The sequence below is a fragment of the Maniola hyperantus genome, chromosome 1 (genome assembly GCF_902806685.2).
Source record: "Maniola hyperantus chromosome 1, iAphHyp1.2, whole genome shotgun sequence".
NCBI classification, from domain to species: Eukaryota; Metazoa; Arthropoda; class Insecta; order Lepidoptera; family Nymphalidae; genus Maniola; species Maniola hyperantus.
Window position 1 is genome coordinate 13,743,285 of NC_048536.1, and position 16,634 is coordinate 13,759,918.

The 16,634-nt window shown below is 37.6% G+C and overlaps 2 protein-coding genes across 2 annotated transcripts; one reads left to right on the top strand and one right to left on the bottom strand.

Moving 5' to 3' along the window:
• The first annotated feature begins 3,421 nt into the window (after positions 1-3,421).
• LOC117986944 (probable alpha-aspartyl dipeptidase) lies at positions 3,422-5,243 on the top strand. Its single transcript, XM_034973904.2, has 3 exons — positions 3,422-3,877; positions 4,164-4,727; positions 5,089-5,243. The coding sequence occupies exons 1-3, from the start codon at positions 3,672-3,674 to the stop codon at positions 5,162-5,164; spliced, it is 846 nt and encodes a 281-aa protein (XP_034829795.1). The 5' UTR covers positions 3,422-3,671; the 3' UTR covers positions 5,165-5,243.
• Positions 5,244-5,604: 361 nt separating this feature from the next.
• Positions 5,605-15,632, bottom strand: LOC117986922 (fl(2)d-associated complex component-like). Its single transcript, XM_034973883.2, has 9 exons — positions 14,829-15,632; positions 11,696-12,948; positions 11,453-11,619; positions 10,471-10,555; positions 9,807-10,027; positions 9,138-9,233; positions 8,057-8,174; positions 6,737-7,059; positions 5,605-6,623 (listed from the first exon to the last, which is right to left on the bottom strand). The coding sequence occupies exons 1-9, from the start codon at positions 15,386-15,388 to the stop codon at positions 6,408-6,410; spliced, it is 3,039 nt and encodes a 1,012-aa protein (XP_034829774.1). The 5' UTR covers positions 15,389-15,632; the 3' UTR covers positions 5,605-6,407.
• Between the last annotated feature and the right edge of the window lie 1,002 nt (positions 15,633-16,634).

Consider the following 16,634-nt stretch of genomic DNA (forward strand, 5'->3'; position numbering starts at 1 on the left):
AAAGAGATCGGGTACTCTTCCCGTACCATTGGCGTAAATTCTTTAGCCACGATGTTCTTCTACGGCCTGGTGGTAAGACTGCCGGCTGTTTTCCCCTGAATAATGAGCTGAAGGCAGTCGTATTTGCTATTTCTCATAATGTGGCTGAAATACTCCAACTTCCGCACTTTTATGGTCTTCAGGATTTCAACATCTTCACTTAGCCTTTGTAGTACAGTTGCATTTTTGATACACTGTACCCAAGAGATTCTCAACATTCTTCTGTATACCCACATTTCAAAAGCTTGTAACTTTGACTAGTGCGCCTGCGAGAGCTTTCTGTAAACGCCTTGTGGCATTCAATCAAACTTTTGCACCAATAGGCAAAATAACCAATGAGTTCAAACCTCTCACTGTACTCTGGAATGATAGCGTAGTGGGAAGAAAACAAGAGGACATAACGGACTAAGAGGACTTAATATGAAGAAAAAAGGAAAATTGTATGATTTTATGGATTTTGTAATGTCACAATTATTACAGCTGACCTAAGATAGTGCTTTTATTTTATTTATGAATACGGAGGATATTTTGAAATCCATGGTTTTTCACGGTTCACTTCTACAAACGGGCCCACAAAGGACGATGGTAACTGAAGAGAGAGTCATAAAATCCAGCTTCACAGGGGAAGTTGGAAAAAATATTATTAGGATTACGATCAATCACAAATACAATAGATACAATGAAACTATAATATACATTAATATTATGCTACTCGTAATATCTACGTACAATAATTAACCTCGGAAAACAGATACAACTCCTTAACCTGTGAACCCCACTTAGCCATGATAGTTTCCTTTAAAATTGATTATATTATATACTACTGCTGTGAATTTTTTCACGTTCCTTTATACAACCATATGGCTGATAAAGGGGGTAGACACTTGACTCTAATAAAAATTAGCACTTTAATTAAAACATCATATTTTACAACGGATCTACAAATTGAAAAATGATGTTCCCACACCCACAGTATTTTTAAAAGACCTATTCAACGATATCTCACACTATGGGGTAGACGAGAAAAAAATATTCACCCCCACTTTACATGTAGGAGAGCCACCCTAAAAATAATATTTATCACAATTTTATTTCACCACTTTGTCGGCGTGATTAATATTTATACCCATGCCAAATTACAGATTTCTAGCACTAATACTATAAGTTTTAACAAAATAAGAGACTACTTTCGGACTGTTCCTCTTTCAATTGTTGTAGTTACCGTTACTTTCATTGGAAAACCTCAAATTTTTATAATGCTAACCTAAAACGTCGCTACGGTTCGATCATTTGCAATAAACCACATTTTAGTTTAGCAATTCTCCCCAAAAAACGCTACTGTATACAAACCATTTCTATTCTACTAGACTAAAATGTGTTTAAATTACAAAAGCCGCATTTTAAGTGTTATGTTATTGATAGTTTTAAGGATCATAACCTAACCTACAACGTCGTTAAAGTCTTTTAGAGTCATTTTACTTTAGTAATTATACAATTTTTTAAAGTTTCGTAAAACGATGAAAAAAGTAAATGCAATCCAAGCCTTAAACGTCTTAAAGGGTAATCTAACGACATTTAAGTTATGTAAATACAAGACGTTGTTAGAAAAAATGCTAGACTAAAAAGCCAAAACTGTCCTGCTTTAATTATTATTTATTCTAGAAACTTAAAAATACAGCTATTCAAAAGTGCTCTATTTGCACTACATTTTCATAGTTTCAAGTTTTGGATACGGTTATTAGTTATCAAATGGCATCATTTCTTCATAAATTCGCGCTTTTTTGATCATATCTCGAAACTTGGTTGTGGTAGTTAACGACACTTTAGCTTTAGGACGGCAGTATTATAAACGAAAGTCAGCGCTAGTTGCTATTTTGGTCAATATCTAGATCGCTATTTTTGCCTCATAGCTCATAGCTAAATAATTAAAAAAATTATTTGGAAATCGAACGCGAGACTGTCAATGAATTAAAATAAAATCTTACTTACGCTTACCAAAGATTGTTCTATTTTAATTTTAATGAGTTTGACGAAAAATTATTATTATTCTTAAAATCCTTTATAGTTAGTTCCTAAATTTATAGTTCTGTATTGTAAATAAATGCAATTTAATTATTTTAAACTTTGTATTATTTAATAGGTACTAGCGTTCGTCTGCGACTTCGTTCGCAGTAGGTACAGTACAAATGGGTAGGTAGGTATAGGTTGAGGATAATACACAGGGATAATATGTAGCAGGTTGCAGGTGCATGTACCTACCTCTCAGCGAAAGAATTTTCAGTACCGAATCATTCGTTTCGGAGACTAGAGGTTTTCATACATACCTAACTACCTAATATTATTAGTACCTACCGCTAATTAGAAGTGTGCCAACGGGATTTATATCCTAAGGTAAGACGGACACATTTCGAAATGTTTAATAATGTGGCTAATTCCTTTGTACACAATCTCTAAACTAAACTAAAATATCACGTCTAAATCTATTGCTATCCCTTTCATAATGTTGCTTGCGGAAAAGGAAAGCACTAGATTTAGACCTGTTAATTTAGTTTAGTTTAGAGATTGTGTACTAGAGAATCGGCCTCATTATCTTTATTAACCGACTTCAAAAAAAGGTGGAGGTTCTCAATTCGTCGGAATCTTTTTTTTTTTTGTTGTTTTATGTACCTATGTTCCCCGATTACTCGAAGACGCCTGGACCGATTTTGAAAATTCTTTCTTTGTTTGTATTTATATGGGACCAACTTTGAAGTATAAACTTATACTTCAAAGTTGGTCCCATATAAATTTAGTGAAGATCTGATGAACATCTTCGATAGATAATGGAACTCCTCAACGCTTAGTAAACAGTAGATTTTTAACCAGGCATAGCATAATATTTTAATACCATGGGGTCACTAAAAATTGTGAAATAATTTTTTTTACAAAAAAAATAAAAACCGACTTCAATACCAAGCCACAACGTAGATAGAGTAATAAAGGTAGATACAGGAACGTTTGCTTTCTCATTTACACTAAAAAGAGCACAGATTAAGTTACCATTGTGATAAACAGAGACGCAGCTAACCTATTTTTTGTCCCTTATCGTGTAACCGATTTTTTTTTCAAGAATACATACAAGGAATACAACTTTAGTTGCAAAACAAACTTTGAGAATTCGTGGCGTCTTTGTATTTCTCATTAGTTAGTTATTTACTTGTTTTCACATAAAAAACGTTTAATACAAATATTGTTGATCGGTTAATACAAATATCGACTACTAAACAATGGTAATAATTGTCGTGTTATTGATCGTTACCGTCGTGCTATCGCTATCTCATACCGGTTACACAGTACTTTAATCTAGCTTTTTTACTCAATCTACGCATTGAGAGTACAGCCCAGTACTCTGTGGTACAGCCCTATCTCCTGTCAACCAGTCAGCTGTCAAGTCAGTGGTTGTAATTATTTGACATAAAGAGTTTAATATCTTTATTTGGTCACGAATTTTTTCTTATCTTTTCCAAAAAAAAAATATTGATAAAAAGAGATTGTCGCACAGCAATAAAAATGATAGACTACTGACTATAATGTAAATGTTTAGGTATGAATAGGTACCTTTATCTGAAAGATTATCGTGAGTTTAATTATTAATGTGGTGTTCATTCCGATACGTTTATCTTCGCTTTCGTTTGCGTTGCACATTGCCCAGTCCTCTCCACAACTGCCACATTACTGTTTATAAATACTACAGCATAATGAAATCGCACCCTCAAGCTTTGCTCCTATCATCGTCTAATTGCCATGGTTATTCATTATTGGAGTTCGCGAAACAAGAAATCTGCTCGTTTTTAGAAAAGTAAGTTTATTTACATTTTCTTTTTGTTGGCATAGGTTGCTATGCTGGCCTAGTGCGGATGGGCAGACTTCACACACTTTTGAGAACATTATGGAGAGCTCTCATGCATGCAGGTTTCATATTCACTATTAAAGCAAGTGACATTTACATGCACATAACTCTTAAAAGTAAGAGGTGCGTGCCCAGGATCGAACCCCCGACCTCCCGAATAGAAGGTCAATGTTTTAACGTCTAGGCTACCACCCAAGCTAAGGCTAAGGTGATTAAAACAAGCAATATTTTTCAGGAACAATGTCTCCGAACTAGTGTTTGTTCCATACGCTCAAAAGAACTATGATGATTACACAAAGAAAATTAAAAATGCCATCACTCCCTGGGGATTCTCAGTGGTCGGCCTCCACACGTACCCAGATGCGGCCAATGCTATAAACTGTGCGAAAGCTATATTCGTTGGTGGAGGAAACACTTTCTTGCTACTTAAAACTTTGTATGATAATGAGCTAGTTAATTTGATAAGGGAAAGAGTTCATTCTGGTAATTTGGTTTACATTGGTAGCAGCGCTGGAACAAATGTTGCTACTAAAAGTATTCATACCACAAATGACATGCCTATAATATATCCCCCATCCTTTGATGCAATCAGCATTGTGCCGTTTAATATAAACCCTCATTATATAGACAAAATTGAAACAGAAACTCACAAGGGTGAGACAAGAGACCAAAGAATAGAGGAGTATATGGAAATGCCTCATGCAAACCCAGTGTTGGGGTTGAGGGAGGGTTGCATTTTGCATGTTGATGGAGATTCGTTAATCCTGAAAGGAGTTGCTGGTGCTGTTCTCTTTCGAGTGTAAGTACAGTTTGATTAAATTTTCCATCTGAGCACCTTCTCGGAAAAGCAATTTGAATTGCTTCATACAGTTTGTTGATAAGTATGTAGTTTGCAACAGGTCGAGATGGCAATTGGGGTATAAGAAAAGAGGGGGGGGGGGGGGCCTACAGATTTGCGGGTTGTATTCGCTAACTCAGTGTTCAACGCTGAATGTAAATTAATTTCACTTAGTAAAGCAGCAAAGTAGAATCAACCAATCTCAAGTGGTTATCATTCAGTGTTGAACACTGAGTTAGCAAATCATCCTGTAGGAATGGATCTAAGATAATATCAATGTATACTGTACTAGCTTTTGTACTTAACATTGTAATGTTTTCAGTGGTGACAACAAAGTTGAATATCCAGTTGGAGCAGATGTGTCATGTTTATTAGACTGTACTAAAGATGCTAATTAGTGTTGCCATCTGTATTATTTTAAAGAATTTATGTATTGTGATAAATTAAAAATCTTTTATATTACAAGTGTTGACCACACTGAGCTGTGTTAATAAAAAAGTTTATTCATATTGTGTTTTAATAAAGGTATCTTTCTTTAACTATAGTATGCGACAGGTAGAAATGGCAATCGGGGAGGGAACACCCCATACATTCGCGCTAACCCGGTGCGGGCGAGCGCGGGTGCGGGTATGCAGGGCGTCCGCCCATCTGAACTGTCGCGGACTATATATTTTTAATTGGGAAATTGATTGGAAATATATATAATAATAGGATGAGTTAAAAAAATTGATATAAATTACACTTCTCAATAATAAAAACTCCAGAATTTAAAGAATTCCATAGTAAGTCAGCAAGCAGTTGCAGGCATTTTCTAAACAAACATAAATAAACAACTCTATAAAGTAAGACATTTTATTATCATTTTGACATGATATTTTAAATAGCATTTGTTGCACAGAGTTCTTAGAAGATACATTACAATAAAATACACTATTATTGTATACGTAACACTATTGTCTCACATGAAATCCTGATATCTTTTCACAAAAACCACTCTGTCATGTTGCAGCAAAAATGAATTTATCAATTCTTGTGCTCAACAATTTCTGGACACAGTTTCTATTGAACTTAGATATTTTCAAAATACCACCAAATCTAACATCCATTGCACACAATCACAGGCAAAAAGGAAAACCCTTCACTGCATGTAAAAATACTAATAATATCATAATGTAAGTACCTGTTTGTCATTTGTTCATGGTAAACTTGAAAAATAAGTCTGTTTGGCGACACGCTCAGTTCGCACGTCGTCAAGTTTTACATTACTTTGAAATTGTTTGTCCAAACTTGTGAAAAAATATCCATACTCAAGTATGTTCATCATTTGTTGATGGTAAACTTGAAAAAAAAACATTTTAATCCACTGTCTTATTGGCAACATTCTCAAATATCACATCATTCGGTCATCGTCATGGAAAATTTGTCTTGTGAAAAATTGTTGGTGCTCTAAAGCCCCTCAATTTTTCTAAATAAACCGGAATTCTTTCCAAAACTCATATGCACTTGGCTTTATCATTAATTTCATCTAATAAGCACAAGTGCTAACTTCTAATGCCTGCCATAAAACTGATTTTTCTTGGTTTCACCACGTCTGTAGTTTTTCTTCCATTTACCACCAGCAACTCTAGGTTATAGTCTTTGTCAGCCGGAGACCGGGGCCTGCATCAGGAGAGCACGGGCAGCATGGAACAGTGAGGGTTGCGGCGCCACACGGGACTGCCCGGTGCGCTCTGCCACTGGCAAGTGACACAGGTACCTGCGGAGTGCTAAGTCGCGTCTCGCGCTCAAACCGCGGGTGATCTCACATCCAGAACCAAATAGAACTGCGCGCTGGCGTTTTCGCTTCTCTGTCGCCACCTACAAAACACGATTACATTTTACTAACATAGATTTATCACCACACCCACCCAATCATAGCACTTTTCAATCCTTTAAAAATAACCATACACATCAATAGCAAATAATCTCACCTGAATAGCAGCCACTGGATGTAAATCTTTGACGTCTGTTGGAAAATCTGACTTCTGTTTATCATCGTCATGTTTCCCGTTAACCAGACCGGGCTTATCTCCATCGCCTGTCTTTTTCTCGGATTGAAGTGACTTGGCGTTTTGCTGCAGTATGCTCTGCACGGTGTCTTTGCCCGCCATCTCAATGGAGAGGCCGATGCGGGAGAGCACGCGTTCGGGCCTCCAGCGGTCCCGCGCGCCGCCCGCGGGCGCAGTCTTCTCGCGGCGGTGCACGTCGGCGACCAGGCTCGCCCAGTCCACGCCCAGGGCGTCACCGAGACCAGCTGAAATAGTTTCAAAAGCAACTACAGTAGCCGGCAGTAAGAGGTTTCGGCTTCGCAGAGCGTTGTCTCTGTCACTCTTAACTATACGCTCGCTATACGAACGCTTTACAAAGCCGAAATCTCATTATAAAGGTCAAACCACCGGACGATGTATGTAATGACATCTCAATTTCGCTCTCTCACATTCTGATCTGACTATACCCTATCGAATGAATGAAGTTAATATACCGCTCTCTACCTAATCCCATACACAGAGAGAGCGCTATACTCATTTCACTCCGCGTATAAGTTAGTATAGCGCTGTTACGTACCCATACAAATAGATACGAGCCGAACAAAGAGCGTAACTTCATTCATTCCGTGGATAGGATATAGATAATTATATATAGATAGTTTCAATTCACTGTCTGTTTGGCGACACGCTCAGTTCGCAAGTCGTCAAGTTTTACATTACTTTGAAATTGTTTGTCCAAACTTGTGAAAAAATATCCATACTCAAGTATGTTCATCATTTGTTGATGGTAAACTTGAAAAAAAAAACATTTTAATCCACTGTCTTATTGGCAACATTCTCAAATATCACATCACTACAGTAGCCGGCAGTAAGAGGTTTCGGCTTCGCAGAGCGTTGTCTCTGTCACTCTTAACTATACGCTCGCTATACGAACGCTTTACAAAGCCGAAATCTCATTATAAAGGTCAAACCACCGGACGATGTATGTAATGACATCTCAATTTCGCTCTCTCACATTCCGATCTGACTATACCCTATCGAATGAATGAAGTTAATATACCGCTCTCTACCTAATCCCATACACAGAGAGAGCGCTATACTCATTTCACTCCGCGTATAAGTTAGTATAGCGCTGTTACGTACCCATACAAATAGATACGAGCCGAACAAAGAGCGTAACTTCATTCATTCTGTGGATAGGATATAGATAAATTTAAAAACGCATTGATAGAGAAAAGTGAAAACTTTTAAAAACCTAAATACCTCGTGTCCGTTCTTCCTCCAGTTCACCATCAGATATTTCCTCGAAGTCTAAATTAGCGACGTCTTCCTCATCCTTACCCTCTTGAGATTCCTTTTCCTCACAAGCACCACTTGTATCCTGTTTAAAAATATTAGCAATTAGATTGGTGCCAATTCATTTGTATATGGAGCCGCCTAAGCAAAAGCGATAGATTTAAAATAATTATGTAATTTATTACTCTAGTTCACGACAGGTCGACATGTCCATCGGGGTATGAGGCGGGGGGACGCCCCGCACACCAGTGCTATCCCGCACCGGGTTAGCGCGGGGGATGACCGACAATGCTCCTTATCTAGTAGGGCTACACAATTCAACCTTATTACAGCGTCTTCGCCGGCGAAGACGTGGTCCCGCCACGGCCTCGGGGGCGTACGGACTAACCAGTAGTCCAACAACTCCACCCATCCCAACGTCATCCTAAGCCGTGATCCGAGCCTCACAGGAGGCGCCCTTAGGAGGATGTTGCCCCCCTACCTCTCAAGTTATTTCTTCCAGCCCTAGGGCTTAACCCCAGGCGGAGCTTCGCGCTCGCCACCCTCCCCGGTGACGCTGTAGCGGCCAGTAGGGCCTACGCAGCATAGGCAATCCGGAACAACACAAAACTGACTGCGCGAAGCCCAAACGGATGGTTATGGTTTTGACCTGTATGTGTGTATGTCAGTTCCTATGACGTAACTATTGATGTCTAAACCGATTTTGATAAATGATATCTTATAATAGATTCGTCTTGATGGCGAGTGTCATTGGGTAGGTACGTAAAATTCTTAAAAAAACAAAATTGCAGATTTTCATGTATGCTTATTAGCTTTAATGTATGGGCTGAAAAAGTGCTTTGCAAATCGCAGTCAGGGTTTTTTGAGAACTTTTTAAATTACTTGTTAGCAGACTGCATTTTGCAATCTAAACTTTTAGATCCAAATAATCACCAATATGCAATGAATACATTTTAGAACCTTAGCTGAGAATAGAGCAGAAAAATTCGACTACATTTATATTGTATGTTAGTAAACATAAAAAATTCATAAAGTTTTTAGTACTTGCCTGAGTAGATTCTTTTTCTGAACCATCTAGCTTGGGTATAGTTTCTTCAGTTGGCTGATCAATTTGGCTGTTTTCATCGATGGTTTGATCCATCATCTGAAAGATAAACCTTTGTAAAGATTATATGTTCAAAAAGTAAATAATATATTGTTTTTTATATAGACTTAATTAAAGTAAACATTTTACACCAATCTTTTAGACCAAAGCACTAGATAAAAAGTGAGACTGGTGTTTGCAATTTGCAGCCCAAATAGACCGTAGTCTGTGCTAGGGCTGCAATTGTGTACTGTAAGGTCTAGTGGTGGTGGTGCATATTGCTTACTCGCTGGCTGGATTCTCCTGCATTTTTTGCAGTGGGACAACAGGTAGTGCATATCGCATGCTGCATGTTGCACCATACAGATTTGATCTGTTTCAGCGGATTATCCATACTAATATTATAAATGCGAAAGTGTGTCTGTCTGTTTGTCTGTCTGTCTGCTAGCCTTTCACGGCCCATCCGTTCAACCGATTTTGAAGAAGTTTGGTACAGAGATAGCTTGCATCCCGGGGAAGGATATAGGCTACTTTTTATCCCGGAAAATATTTTTAAACCCGAAATCTACGCGGACGAAGTCGCGGACATCATCTAGTAGCAAATAAAGCTACAGATATTTTTTGGTTACCCACATCTTCTCTGTCTAAAATGTCATCAGGATCGTCGCTGATTTCGCTCAAGTCATCAGGGATAGGAGGTTTTTCCTCAGAATCGTGTTCCTCTGGCTGCGTGGGCGGAGCAGTCTGCGTAGCTGGTGCGGGCTCCTTCACAGGTTCCGTTTCAGTCCGAGGCGCGCGCCTCTTGTTGCCTTCGTTTCGTCCGTGGTCCATTCTACTTCCGCGATTGTAGTCATCTTTATTGTCAATAGAATTATTAGTTAAGCCATGTTCAGATATTAAGTCATAGTCAAAAACCTTATCTAAAATTACTTTTAACTACAAAAAATTGTCAAAATATACATAGTTTAAATTGAAATTCCGGTCAAAACTTCGCTGGAATCATTAAGATCATACATAATGCACATGAGGGCAAATGTGGCCCAGAACGAAATCTGAGCACCCTTTTGGCGCATAGGCGCGTAGCAAAATCAATGTGCCCACGGAGCAATGCATTGTCGTGATTTCTTAAGAGAAAGTATAGTTATTAAATAAGAAGAGTATAGTTAAAGACCTGAAAAGTGACAGTCTACTGTCATAGGTTATCTCGAAAAATGAAAGAGTTCCCACAGGATTTTTATAACCTAAATACAGGCGTACGAAGTCGCGGGCATCAGCTAGTCAGTTATAAATATCTCACCATGCATGCGACCGCGGTGAGCCCCGGGGTGACCACGGTGGTGCCAACCCTCCACATCCTGCTCTTTGTCACCCCATTCGTTCATCTAAAATATACATTAAAAGTTGGGTAAATCCGCAGTACAATGAGCCATAGAGAAAATAAGAAGATTGGTAAAAACCGTTGAGGGACATGTAGCCTAGTTGTGACAATACATATCAATCGATTACGATTGTTAAGCAACGTTGACCGAAGTCGGTCACTGGATGGGTGACTGGCTTCGGTGGTCCTTGGCATTTTCGTTTTCGCCGGCTTAAAGTGCTCTCCGAGGTACGGAGAGCACGTTAAGCCGGCGGTCCCGGTTGTTATCACTAACATCGGTTAATAACTTTAAAAGGCTAAGAACCGAAATGTCATTACTTAGTGAAATGTATGCGGAAGGAGCAGGTTATAAAGGAGATAGAAAAACCTAATATAACATAATCTTACTTATAAAATAAAATTCAACATACGCGTACCAAAATGAGGATATGGGCATCCAAGAAATATATGGGATAGGATAAGGCAGGTATTTTGGGTTCTTTTATGGTGATCAATAGGTTCATACCAGTATTGGTGGTAACTAACCTAAAGAAAAATATAAAAAGATTAGGTAGGCTATAAAAAGCCACAAGTGGTTGTTTAATTAAAAAATTATATCACTACTCCCAACTGTAGGTTATAATAATATTATTCTATCGCAAGTTATTATTTTTTTAAATTCCTTACTTAATAATTGATAAAGTTCAATTTTTAATGGTTACTTACTACCGCAAGTATATTGATTATTATTATTAAACAACCACTTGTGGCGGTCTAGACATTTAAAAAAGATTATTTGCATTACATATCCAAGTATTCTTGGTAGGAAAGGCATTCCGAAACAGTGGTAGAAGCATTTGACGATTCAAAAGTACTTGTGAAAGTTTAATTGAATAAAAAATATTTTTATTTATTTATTTACCTGAGGATCGTGTAAAGGCCAGTGTCGCTCCCGACCCCAGTCACCAGGGCCACGATAGTCCTCATTGTCCCATTCTTTATGGGGATGCATATAACCGCGCTCACGATCCATAGAACCTGATCGCCCTTCCCAAGAACGGTCGCGATGCGGTCGCCGATCATCGTAACCTAGAAAACGGTTGTTATAGCAAACAGAGTTAAAACACTAAAATAACAACAGATTATTATCATCACGGTCACATACCCATTTCCATTCCTCTGGGGTCACCCATAGTTTCCCCATACATTCGATCATCATCTTCAGGGTAACCTCTCGGTGGTCCAGGCATATCGTAACCAGGATCATAGTGCCTATCCCTGCCCTGTATGTAACCAGGCGATCTTTCACCTTCTCGTGCAACACCGTCGTAACGATCGTCTATTCTGTCGTAATGGTCATGACCATGGTCGTATTGACGATCCATTGCTGAATCGAATTCTCCTTGTTCCCTTTCTATACTATCCATCCTCTCTCTTTTGTTTGATCGATCTCTTTCAACTCGATCTTGTTTACGACCACCTCTTTCCGAATGCGTGTCTTGACGATCTTTAGAAGTAGTGGAATTTTTGTCAGTTTCTAAAGCCCTGTTAGATATGGCTGCTAAGGCAGCTAATCGTTCTTCCGGTCTCGGGAGCAATCTTTGCATTGGTTTGTTTGGTTTCGCTAAACCCTTGTCACCTCTTCCACCACCCAAACCCCGATCGCGGCCGCGTCTTTTTGAATCATCTCTTTTGGTATCTTTGTTTCTATCGCGCCCTCTATCTTTTCTATCGTGTCTATCTTTATCATCATGTTTATCTTTTTTTCTTTCTAACGATCTGTCCTTGTGATCGCGTCCTCTGTCTCTTTCTCTGCTAACAGATCGTTTTCTGTGTCTCTCAGTACTGCCATCTTTTCTCACTTGTTTCTTAGGTGACACTGGTCTGCTTCTCTCTGAACTATCTTTCTTTCTAGGGTCTTTTGGATGCGATCCATGCTGACGAGGGGACCTCGAACGACATTTCTTAGGTGATCGACTGCGGCGAGAACGATCTTTTTCACGCTCCTTTTCTCTTTCTTTCTCTCGTTCCTTATCCTTTATTCGATCCCTGTCTTTATCTTTAGAGGTATGAGGTGAAGCGCTTCTAATTCTTTCTTTTCTTTGTGGAGACTTACCATGTTTCGAAGCAGTTTTTGATGTAACGCTTTTCGAAGTTATCGGTGGTGTGCCACCTGATTTTTTACCAGGTGACAAGGATTTCTTACCAATTGCCTTTGAAAGATTTTTCTTTTTATTGGCTTCATGCTTTTTTATTAACCTGCTATCATCTTTCTTTAGATTGACTTTTTTTGATTCACTTTTATCTCTTTTCATTGAATCAGTTTTTAATAACTTTTTTTTGGAAGGTACATCACATTCTGACGATGAACTAGAGTTCCTTTTCAATTTTCCTTTTTTGCCTCTCCTTTTAGCATCTCTGAAATTTTATCATGTTCAGGCAAAATTTAAATGTATAAAGTTAAATGTATAAACTTTCTTTATACAAGTTTTAGCCATATATATTGAACTGTTCCTACCTTTGGTGTAGGTTGTAGATACTACTTACAGTAAATAATTTACAAAATAGTATGTAAGCAATAAAAGTAAATTCAATAATACCAATTTATTTTCAATAGCAATGGTTCTTAGTTAAATAATAAATAAAAACTTAAGTTTTATGAAAATTTAAAAAAAATTAAAGTTTATTTTTAGAATTAATCATGGTTTTTAAGGTATAGTGAAATTTTAAAAACAATTTTTCTTACTATTTGTCAGGTATATCTTTCACAGCTTCTTAATACATAGCAAGTTCAAGCAACAAGTTCAAATATTGACAGCTTTTTACATACTACTAGCTATTTGCTGTGAATTGTCTATGTGATTGGAGGATTTTTAAAGATCCTGTTTGATTTTCTCCAAATTCTTTTTCATTATGAAAGAATATTATGCATGCAAAATTCTAGATCCAGCAATTACTAATAAATATATCAATCAGTAAGTCAGTTTCTACTTATAATACATTACAGGTAGCATATGAAAAGCCTTGTCATATTATATGTAACACTTTCTACCAGATTTATTACTCAAAATGGAAATATCGTGAAAAATCGCAATCACTGGAAGCGAAAATATACTTTGTAGTTTTATGATGTGAAAACAACATTCAACCCAAGGTAATGGTAAATCAATTTTATAATTGACTAGGTTATGCTCGCAATTTCATCCGCATGGACTTCATAAATTTTGAACCCCTATTTTACCCCCTTAGAAGTTGAATTTTCAAAAATGCTTTCTTAGTGGATGTCTACATCATAATAGCTATCTGCATGCCAAATTGCAGCCAGATCCATCCAGTAGTTTGGGCTGTGAGATGGATCAGTCAGTCAGTCACCTTTTCGTTTTATATATTTAGATTTTACCACCAAACAATTTAGTATTAAGAAACATAAACACAAACTAGGGGTAAAGCTTTCTTCTTTGTATATTTTCTTTATTGATTGTACTTTTACTTTGATACCACTGCCAGGTTAGTGTTTGCATACAAAAACACATTGTCCAGTACCAGAACACAAAAGTATATTTATGTACAAAAAACCTGTAAAGTGCTAGTCAGACACGAACAACACGAAGGGTTCCATACCATCATATCTAACACTTTTATGTAGAACACTGCAAGTTAATCTATATTGTGATTTAGTAAATTAATTTTTTCATGAACATTGAACACATTTTAATTTTCTTTGTGATGTAACCACAAATATACAGTTTTCGAATTTTTCCCTTTACTTGTGCTACAAGACCTACCTTTCTGCCAAATTGGATGATTCTAGGTTAATGGAAAGTACCCTATAGGTTTTCTTGGCAGACACGAGAGACAGGCAGACAACAATGTGATCCTATAGGGGCTCCTTTTTTCCTTTTGAGGTAAGGAACCCTAATAACACAGGCAAGGTCTAAATATTAATATTTCATTATTTGTGATCCTTCAATAATAATTATTGATGTGTAAACAGAATAATAATATAGTTAAAGACATATTGTTACTAGATGATGCCTGCGACTTCGCCTGTGTGGATTTTGGTTTTTAAAAATCCCCTAGGAACTTTTTTATTTTCCGGGATGCAAGCTGTACCAAATTTCGTCAAATTCAGTTAAACGGATGGGCCGTGAAAGGCTAGCAGACAGACAGACAGATAGAGAGACAGACACACTTTCGCATTTATAATATTAGTATGGATGAGACTGATATCAAAATATTTTATTGGATATTCATTGACTTTCTGCACCTTGCCAATTAAATTACACTAAAATCAGTACCTGCCAGATGAGGATGAAGAAGTGCTGCCTTCTGAAGAAGACGACGACACACTAGACGAGCTAGAACTTCTAGAAGAAGAAGAGCTGGACACAGTTTTCTTTTTGTCTTTCCGCATGTCTTTATTAGAGTCCATTTTCAGTTGCAATTCTAATTCACGTTGCAACTGCTGTCGCCTTTTCTCCAGCACGTCTGTATCCGCATATTCTAAGTCATTTTGGTCCCAGTTGTCGATCTCGCCGTCCGGACTTCTGCCAGACCTGACAACTACAGTAGAATGCAGTCTGCTTTTAGGATCATCCTTCAACAAACGTTTCTCACTATCTTTGTTAGCCGCCCGCTGTTTGGATGGACTTATCAAGGTGTGTGTGGACGCGAATTTACAACTCTTGCCGTAAGCGCAGCTGCCTTGTTGAGCCCACTGCCTGCAATATTCTGTAGCGGCTTTCTTCGCACTCGACGACTTCTTGGTACCGAGACGTTCAAACACACTAGGTCTATTCGAGAGGTCTTTTGTTTTCGGTAGCTCGACAGTAATTTTCCTTTTTCCTTGTTTTGACATTATAATGAAAAAACATTGGTCTCACCGATAGCGTTTATTAAAGAAACACATCTAATTCAAGAGAAGTATTTAGAAACGAATTTAACTTAACCGATAGTAATAACTTATTTAAGCTTTGTTTATATTTAAATTATTTTTACAACTTCTCAATTTTTGTTTGCTTTTCTCAAAAAAATCGATCACAAGACTTTTTTTTTTCTTTAATTCATTTTACGGCCCTGGCCCCTGGATGTCAGGATCGCAAGACCAAGATCCTCCTGGAGTAAATGTATTCTGTGCCAAGACCACACCTTGTTCTGAGACCAAGGCGCAACCACCAAAGAGTATATTATAATCACTACGTGGCAACCACTAAAACCTCAGACTAAATACCTAACTAAAACCGTAGATAGAGGAACGTCTGCTTTCTCATTACACTAAAAAGAGAGCACAGATAAAGTTACTAATGTGATAAACAGAGACACAGCTAACCTATTTTTTGTTCCTTATCGTGTAACTGGTTTTTTTCAAGAATACATACAAGGAATGCAACTTTAGTTGCAAAACAAACCATGAGAATTGGTGGCGTAATTGTATTTCTCATTAGTTATTTACTTGTTTTCACATAAAAAACGTTTAATACAAATATTGTTGATCGGTCAACACAAATATTGACTACTAAACAATGGTAATAATTGTCATATATTCATCGTTACGTCGTGCTATCGCTATCTCATACGCGGTTACACAGTACTTCAATCTACCTTTATTACTCTATCTACGACTAAAACTTAGTGATCTTTGATTACATGCTCTTTGGCAATCATTGTTTTTTTAAACTGGTTTTACTTGCGACTCTGCGTTCTAGCCCAAAAGAGCTCAAAAGCCTGAAAACACCTGAAAATAATTTATACATTTTGGCAAACAAAAAAAAGTGGCCCACAGAATAAAGTGGCCACGGTGATAAGGACAAACATAATCATTTTTTCACGTTCTGATAAGAGCTTAAATGAGGCTTAAATGCATTGAGGTATCTCGTTCTAACAGTAAGTGTCACAATATGGCTATGGCTAAAGGCTACTTCTAATAAAAGGAGTACCTATTATATTCAAAGAATTTGGAAGTACTACTATCATATTCAAAGAAGTTGGAAGTACTACTACGTAGTATTATACAGGTCATAGACAGGTATTTACAGTGCGACAAGGCTATCTTGGCGCGTGGCGAAAATCGGAACTAACGTTGCCGTCAAGTGTCCCCTTTGTTT

What these genes read in the sequence shown, in the direction of transcription:
- LOC117986944 (XM_034973904.2), top strand. Translation starts at nt 3,672, where the DNA reads ATGTGGTGTTCATTCCGATACGTTTATCTTCGCTTTCGTTTGCGTTGC. An exon ending in ATCTGCTCGTTTTTAGAAAA is followed by an intron (nt 3,878 to 4,163) that starts GTAAGTTTATTT and finishes AATATTTTTCAG; the next exon opens with GAACAATGTCTCCGAACTAG. An exon ending in GGTGCTGTTCTCTTTCGAGT is followed by an intron (nt 4,728 to 5,088) that starts GTAAGTACAGTT and finishes TAATGTTTTCAG; the next exon opens with TGGTGACAACAAAGTTGAAT.
- LOC117986922 (XM_034973883.2), bottom strand. Translation starts at nt 15,388, where the DNA reads ATGTCAAAACAAGGAAAAAGGAAAATTACTGTCGAGCTACCGAAAACA. An exon ending in TCTTCATCCTCATCTGGCAG is followed by an intron (nt 12,949 to 14,828) that starts GTACTGATTTTA and finishes ATAAAATTTCAG; the next exon opens with AGATGCTAAAAGGAGAGGCA. An exon ending in GGAGGAAGAACGGACACGAG is followed by an intron (nt 7,060 to 8,056) that starts GTATTTAGGTTT and finishes AAACTATTTCAG; the next exon opens with CTGGTCTCGGTGACGCCCTG.